Source organism: Eurytemora carolleeae, unplaced genomic scaffold (assembly GCF_000591075.1).
Source record: "Eurytemora carolleeae unplaced genomic scaffold, Eaff_2.0 scaffold1320, whole genome shotgun sequence".
Taxonomy (NCBI): Eukaryota; Metazoa; Arthropoda; class Copepoda; order Calanoida; family Temoridae; genus Eurytemora; species Eurytemora carolleeae.
In genome coordinates this window covers 57,468-65,871 of record NW_019397208.1, presented here as the reverse complement: position 1 = coordinate 65,871, position 8,404 = coordinate 57,468, and the positions used below count along the sequence as shown (strand labels likewise).

General features: G+C 30.8%; 1 protein-coding gene across 2 annotated transcripts in view; it reads left to right on the top strand.

Moving 5' to 3' along the window:
- The first annotated feature begins 452 nt into the window (after nucleotides 1-452).
- The window catches only part of LOC111712744 (tankyrase-1), an 11,243-nt gene continuing 3,291 nt past the window's right edge, over nucleotides 453-8,404 (top strand). Inside the window, exons 1-9 of one of the 2 annotated variants that reach the window (XM_023487451.1) lie at nucleotides 453-646; nucleotides 1,016-1,082; nucleotides 1,462-1,560; nucleotides 2,064-2,130; nucleotides 3,264-3,328; nucleotides 4,169-4,299; nucleotides 6,795-6,848; nucleotides 7,625-7,723; nucleotides 8,202-8,322. In XM_023487451.1, the coding sequence (XP_023343219.1) occupies nucleotides 604-646; nucleotides 1,016-1,082; nucleotides 1,462-1,560; nucleotides 2,064-2,130; nucleotides 3,264-3,328; nucleotides 4,169-4,299; nucleotides 6,795-6,848; nucleotides 7,625-7,723; nucleotides 8,202-8,322 (746 nt within the window). In that variant the 5' untranslated portion in view covers nucleotides 453-603. Of the gene's footprint in view, nucleotides 647-1,015; nucleotides 1,083-1,326; nucleotides 1,370-1,461; nucleotides 1,561-2,063; nucleotides 2,131-3,263; nucleotides 3,329-4,168; nucleotides 4,300-6,794; nucleotides 6,849-7,624; nucleotides 7,724-8,201; nucleotides 8,323-8,404 lie in introns of those variants that run through there. The other variant, XM_023487452.1, reaches the window with a different exon arrangement.

The window sequence follows — 8,404 nt, the reverse complement described above, 5'->3', positions numbered from 1 at the left end:
TGATGTATTTAAAGGACTGATGTATTTAAAGGACTGATGTATTTAAAGGATTGATGTATTCAAAGGACTGATGTATTTAAAGGATTGATGTATTTAAAGGATTGATGTATTTAAAGGACTGATGTATTTAAAGGACTTATGTATTTAAAGGACTGAAAGGGACTGTTAACTTAATTAAAGTGTCATGTAAAGACTGCAAAGCCTGATTTACAACGGTACCCTTGAAAGCTTTGTCTAATTAAGTATAAATTAAAATTAAATTATCTTTCATTTGCGGTTTCTCTGCGAAAGTGACTTGCGCATTTCTTGTTTATAAGAAGCAATAAAGAAACTGGCATAAAAAGACACTTTTCGAGTCAGAAAAACGACGTTATCTTCCACATTATTGATCAGGATAAGGTTTCAAGAGTACCGTTGTAAATCGGGCATTGCCATCTTTACTTGGAGGTTCACTTGAAATAACGCTTACAGTCCCTTGAGGTCGTAAGTTTAAGTGACTCCATTAATGAGTTGAATGTCTGAGTCAAAACAGAACCCTTGAAAGCTTTAACAAGAAAAGAACAAATAAATGTATTTTGATAATTTAGTTTTCTTAGACTTGAAATGAAATTTAACATGAAGGAGAAGCTGATGGAGATGGAAAAAGGTGGAATTTCTTATTTATTTCTTCATCCTTTCATTCTTTCATTTATTTATTCATTCATTTATTCATTTATTCATTTATTCATTTATTCATTTATTCATTTATTCATTTATGCATTTATTAATTTATAATTTTATTCATTCGTATATTCATTTATTCATTTATTCACCCGTTCATTTATTCATTTATTAATTTATGCATTAAATGATATTAAATAAAAAGATTTTTTTGAAAGATGATAAATTATTTGCAAAGCACAAAACCTTATAACTTAATCTTAGGATTGAATAAAACGTGATAAAGTTTATGTTCAAAATGCACAGATTGCAGATTCAGATGATATTCAAGATGAACTGATTCTACTTGATTTAGTTGATGTTCAACATGAACTGTCAAGAGAAGAGGAAGATCTATTGAATGATCTTCATGAATGTGTCAGGTGAGAGAATGGACATTAAACAAATTCTCAATATTTAATAACAAAATCAGGGGTGCGGGGGGATAGAATTATTTGAATTTAGTTTTATTAACACAAGTGTGATCTAGGTAATGCTAACAATTAATTTTTAATTTAAAAGTCTTTTTTGTTGCGGAGCCAATGTTGGTTTTTCTTATCAAGGAAAAAATCCACCAACAAGATGAGATTAATACACATAAGTCAGTATAGTGTGTTCCAGAGCAAACCTACTAATCATCCTTTCCCTTAAAACACTCGTTATTCATTATGTAGATATTTATTTTAAATATGAACCAGTCTAATTTGTTCTTTTTTTGTAATATCAAAGTAAAACTAAAATGATGCCTCTTCATTTGTATAGATGTCCTGATAGAGTGTTAAAACTGGAATCCATGCTGGAATTATATCCTCAGTTAATCAATAAACCATATGGACACCAGGAATATACCCTTCTTCACAGGTACCGTCTATATATATATTTGGCTTCTTTTTGTGGCAACTAATATTACCCCGTGAAAGGTTCATAGACAAGTTTTGCACGCTTTTAAAATGCGCTAATTCAAATTGCAAAAAGTAGCGAAAATTTTAAGAAGAATAAAAAATTAGAGAAGAAGTTTAAAAAGAAAGTTGTAGGTAGGAAAGGGGGAACAAAGGATTTTTGTATATAAGACAGAAGAAACATTTAGTACTGAGCAAGCTAACTTACTTTTGTACAGTACCTGTTAAGTCCATTTCGGACAATTTTGGTAATTTCATGCCAAACTAAAATATGTTTTTTATTTATGAGAAAAATTGTTTATAAGATTGTAGTAGGGCAATTCAAAATTCAGTTAACTTAATGTGAGTTTCTAAGAATGGATGGAAAATTTTATTAGCATATTGAAACATTCTCAAAACTGAGTGATATAAAAATTGAAAAATGTATGGATTATATACGTTTAACTCCGAGTCTCGTATTTTCAGTGCAGTACAATTTAACAACAAGAAAGGTGTCTCTGATCTAATCAAATTCGGGGCAGATTTAAATAAGGTAGTTTTGTTGCATTTTCTGTGTAATGATTAGTACGATCTTTATTATCCATGTTATTAATATATCTTATCTATTTCAATGTGACCCTGACAGGCCAATCCGGTCACTTTGATTTACCTCTATATATAATTTAGTACTACATCAAACATTGTGTTATACGGACGAATACAGAGCCTTGAGTTTTGGCTAGAGATAAAGTCAGTGAGACTGTAATTATAAACTTTGAGTAGAATAATCTCGGGACCTAGATTTATTACAGTTTATCGACCCGTTTTCATCTTTTAATGAAGTTATGATAAACCTTTATTCCTGCTTTTCAAAGTTGCTTTGAATTTTCTAATAAAAAAAATAATCATTAATGATGAACATTGATCATTACTTTTAATAATTTTCAAAGTAAAAAGAAAGAAAAAACTACTTTACAAGAATTATTTCGTGTTTATTTTATCCGCTAAAATTTTGTAAAACAAAGCAAAATAACAAACTCAGAATTTAAAAATAATTTAACTTGAATGATTTTCAAAGGTAAAATGGACCTTGCTCACAATAATACACCTTTTCAAAAAACGTCCACAAACTCACAATTCTCTCCCTGTTACCTTCTCCTTTCTCTTCCCCTTTTCTTTCCATTTTACTTCCTCTCCCCCTCCTTCCCTTTCACGTCCTAGTTTTCATTTCCCCTTTCTCTTCCCTTTTCCCCTTCCCTTTCCTTGCTATTGTTTTTAATCATTTATAGTTTTTTTGTTGCTAATACTATTACTGTTACTGTTACTGTTGCTATTACTGTTACTGTTACTGTTACTGTTACTGTTACTGTTACTGTTACTGTTACTGTTGCTATTACTGTTACTGTTGCTATTACTGTTACTGTTACTGTTACTGTTACTACTGTTACTGTTACTGTTACTACTGTTACTGTTACTGTTACTATTACTAGTGCTGTTACTGTTACTGTTACTATTAGTATTACTGTTAATATTACTGTTACTGTTACTATTACTGTTGCTGTTACTGTTACTGTTACTATTACTATTACTGTTACTGTTACTGTTACTGTTACTGGTACTTTTACTATTACTGTTACTGTTAATGTTACTTATACTATTACTATTACTGTTACTGTTTTTTATTAGACCAACCATGCAGGACAGATGCCGATACATAATGCCTGTATTTTGAAAAATCTTGAAATATTAAGGTAAAAATATAACAAATATTTGTTTAAGTATGTGTAAAAAAAGCAAATGTTTAGAATAAATAATTTTGGAACTGTGCAACTGATAGATTTAAAAAAGGCAAAAAACCCTTAAAAACGAACCGAACAAATTAACAACCCTTATTACATCAACAGGCCTATGTAGAAACTGATCTATTTAAGGTTACTGCTAGAAGCTAGAGTTAATGTGCATGCTACAAATAAGAAACTGATCTTTTTAAGGCTACTGCTAATGGCTGGAGCTAGTGTGCATGCTTCAAATAAGAAATTGATATGTGTAAGGTTACTGCTAGAACCTGGAGCTAGTGTGCATGATCCAAATAAGAAATTGATCTGTTTAAGGTTACTGCTAGAACCTGGAGCTAGTGTGCATGATCCAAATAAGAAATTGATCTGTTTAAGGTTACTGCTAGAACCTGGAGCTAGTGTGCATGATCCAAATAAGAAATTTATCTGTTTAAGGTTACTGCTAAAAGCTGGAGCTAATGTGCATGCTTCAAATAAGAAATTTATCTGTTTAAGGCTAATGCTAGAAGCTGGAGCTAATGTGCATGCTCCGAATAAGAAATTCATATGTTTAAGGTTACAGCTAGAAGCTGGAGCTAATGTGCATGCTCCGAATAAGAAATTGATCTGTTTAAGGTTACTGCTAGAAGCTGGAGCTAATGTGCATGCTCCAAATAAGAAATTGATCTGTTTAAGGTTACTGATAGAAGCTAGAGCTAATGTGCATGCTCCGAATAAGAAATTGATCTGTTTAAGGTTACTGATAGAAACTGGAGCTAGTGTGCATGCTCCAAATAAGAAATTGATCTGTTTAAGGTTACTGCTAGATGCTGGAGCTAATGTGCATGCTCCAAATAAAAATGGAGATCTTCCAATCCATCTTGCAGTTGGTGATCTTCAGCTAGTCAAGATACTCAAGATGTACGGGGCAGATACATCTGCTACTGGTATACAGCTGGAATCTTTAATTCATACATGTGTAGACGGGGGGAGGGAGAGAGGCGGGGGGCTTCATATTATTAAAAGTTTCAAAGTGGTTATACTATTTATAATATTTTGTGGGATAGTTTAGTAGCTCGTGAAAATAAATGATTATAGAGAAGGGCACGTTCTTCATTTTTTATCTTTTTTTATCGAAATTATTTTGTTTGTTTTCTCACTGGCATATCGTTTAGTTAAATCGTTGGTACAATAAAATCGTTCTTTCAGTAAAAAAATGTCCTTTTTTATTTTGTCTGGTAGGTGTTTGTTCAGTAAAAAAAGGATAATTTTATTCATTTCTCTGAACAATCCAAGTTGTTCGTTCATCGTTCGTTTCTTTCTGAACGACATCATCATTCACGAAAAATTTCATTCGTTCACAAAAACGATACCCATCTCTTTATATGAAAACGATACCCATCTCTTTATATGAAAACGATACCCATCTCTTTATATGAAAACGATACCCATCTCTATATATGAAAACTATACCCATCTCTATATATGAAAACGATACCCATCTCTATATATGAAAACTATACCCATCTCTATATATATGAAAACGATAACCATCTCTATATATGAAAACGATACCCATCTCTATATATGAAAACGATACCCATCTCTTTATATGAAAATTGTACCCATCTTTATATATGAAAACTATACCCATCTCTATATATATGAAAACGATACCCATCTCTATATATGAAAATGATACCCATCTATATATATGAAAATGATACCCATCTCTATATATGAAAACTATACCCATCTCTATATATATGAAAACGATACCCATCTCTATATATAAAAACGATACCCATCTCTATATATGAAAACGATACCCATCTCTATATATATGAAAACGATACCCATCTCTATATATAAAAACGATACCCATCTCTATATATGAAAACGATATCCATCTCTATATATGAAAACGATACCCATCTCTATATATGAAAATGATACCCATCTCTATATAAAAAAAACGATACCCATCTCTATATATGAAAACGATACACATCTCTATATATGATAACGATACCCATTTCTATATATGACAATCTAATTATTAAATGTAAATGAAAGGTTTCATATTAACTCTATCCCAATTGGGCTTTTTTCTAATATAGATGGGGGGGATGTTCCCCCCCCCCCTATGATTTTGATCTTAGAGTTGAGATAGGGGAGTATGATACATGTCCCTATTCCAACTTGTCAAGGCCTGTTCATTAATAAAATTAGACCTGTAACTTTGATGGTTAGGATTGTAAGGAAGGATTTTTTAAAAGTTCAACAAATATTTTGAAAATTTTTTCAAAATTAGTTATTTTTTACTTTTAACAAATATTAACTTTGACACATCTTAATATATAATTTTTCAGGAGCTTTTCAAATGTATAAGTCTTAGCCGTGTATCATTTCTAAAAAAAAGTTATTAAATATTTCTGGGTTTTTTCTAAACACCGACCCGGCGTTTTACCCATAGAGAATATTCTATTTTCTATGGTTTTACCGTCCTCAATCCTACCCTATGCATCAAAAAAAATCTATAGCAAAATTTGTTTAAAACTATTATGTTGAAAAAGTGAAGAAGTTTCAGAATTCTAATTAAACCGTCTTTAATTTATTCAGAAGAAACCACAGGGGGGGGGGTGGAAAACACCACCCCTCCCCCATTGTTATAGAGTTAATTAAAATTACTGAGAATTCGTTCACTGTAATAAATCATTTATAATGATACACTTGAGTTAAAGCAAACTAAAGCTAATTATAGAAACAGTAATCAAAAACTCGAAAATGTTGCAATCATTTTTTAGTAAAAAGAAAAATCAACATTAGAAAATACAATTTTCTTTATGATTGACACGACATGAAATACTGAAGTTCTATATAATTTTATTTCACCTGGTTTACTATCAATTGCAAGTAAAATTTTCTGAAAAAGGAATATAAAAACCTATTATATAACAGATTGCATGAATATAATTCTATTAAAATAAATAAACAAACCAAAAAAAATCTTGACTTAATAAGGAACCTTTCCTGAGCTGGGAACTTTTGAATGGTGGATATCGGGATTAAGGCTTAATCCACTCTTTTTCTTAATCTCAAGATTAACATAATCTTGCAAGATTATCTTAAAAGTGTACGAAGAACGATAAAATTTAAATTAATATTTAATCATCTGAGAAACTGTAGCAGCCAATCAGAGAAAAGCGGACAACCAATGAGAGAACAAAAATATTCTCATTGGAGAAAACAATTAACGGATATCCAAGGAGAGAGAAAAAGAGTGGATTAAGGACTAAAATGAAAAGTTTCCACAGTGGATATTCGGATCAAGAAGTCAGGATTAAAGTTTATCCATTCTAAAGTTTTCAGCTCTGTGCAATGAAAGTTTAGCCAAATTAAAACGATGCGTTTTATCTAAATGATTTTTTTTCTACTTCAGGATATCTTGGTAACACGTGTCTGCACTATGCTGCGGAAGCAGATAATATAAAAAGTAAGTAAACATTTGATATTCATTTCCCACCCATTTCGCACCGATTCATAATCCTATGTTTTCAAATCTAATCAGATAATCAGTTAACTCCTCAACCTTTAGGTAAAATTTTAAATGCTAAAAATTTTTTATTTTTCATAAAATTATTCTGTTTATTTGAAATTATTTTATTTTAGCATATTGATCGTTCTATTTTGTTCGTTCGATCGTTAAGTAAAATCTTTGTTAAATAAAAAAGTTGTTGTTCAGGTTTTTTAGAGTTTGTTCGAAAAAATCTTTCGTTCAGTAAAAAAAACTATAGCTTTTCAAAATCTTTTGGAACGCTAGTTTTTTATTTCTATGACCGACTTAAGTCGTTTGTCCATCGTTCTTTTTTTCTGAACGACACCTTCGTTCACAAAAAAATCGTTTTTTCTCAAAAGTTTGGTTCTTAAAGAAAAAGGATGTTATCTCTATCTCCATCTTCTATTTCTAATCTGGTTTGATTCAGCCTTCCACCAACTGTAAACATTCAATGAGAAGATTTTTGAAATCCATTGTGAGATTAAAGCATAAATTGAAGATGGAAAAATTAACAATCTTGTTTTTATCTGAAGGTACAAAGATTGCGAAAATATGTAGATAAATAAACAACGCCTGATTTTTTATTTTTTATTCTTAATGTTTTTAATTCTTGAAAATGACTAAACTTAGTTTGCCATAGTGTACAAATTACAATATAATACAATGGTTTCAATTTCTAGTCTAATGGAGTGGTAAATTAGATCTTGTTTTAGGTTTACAATATTTTGTTGAAGAGGAAGGATTATCTCCCAACCTTAGAAATATACTCTCTGAGACCCCTCTTCATCTCCTGGCCTACAATATAGGCTGTGGTTAGTATTGTATTGTTTTTTTTAAACTTTTAATAAAACTTTCAAGATATTAAAACTGTATTTTTTTTAGTTTGCTTCTTATAAACTTTGCTAAATTTTTACCCTAAAAGATGTAGAAACTATGAAAAAATCATATCACGGATGTTTTTGGATCGTGTTTGGATCGCAAATTTGGCAATACCCGTTTCACTATACCCTACCCTTAAAAGCTGTGGCTGATCAAGTATGAATTTTATGTCTATAATTTTAAAAACTGATTATTTTCTATTGTGGTTTCTCTAATGTGTAGACTTGCGCATTTCTATATGCAGGAAGACATGTATCGCAATTATTAGAATCAAATATTTTTTAACATAAAAATGACAAAATCTTTCATATTATTGATCAGATAAAGGTGGTTTAAAGGGAACACCATCTTTGCATGGAGGGTCACTTAAAATTACGCTTACAGTCTCTTAAATTCCTTTTCTGACTTAAGGAAAGCCAGTTGATTGTGGTGCCTACCTTCTCGAGGAAGGTGGAGACTTGAATGCTCGAACTGAATGGGGAGATACTCCAATTCACTATGCAGCTCTTAGGGGTAGCGGGGAAATTCTGAGGTACATACTTAATATATATAAAGATATATATAAATACATATATAATTTTAACTGAAGTGCCCGGCGTTGCTCGTGGAATTTT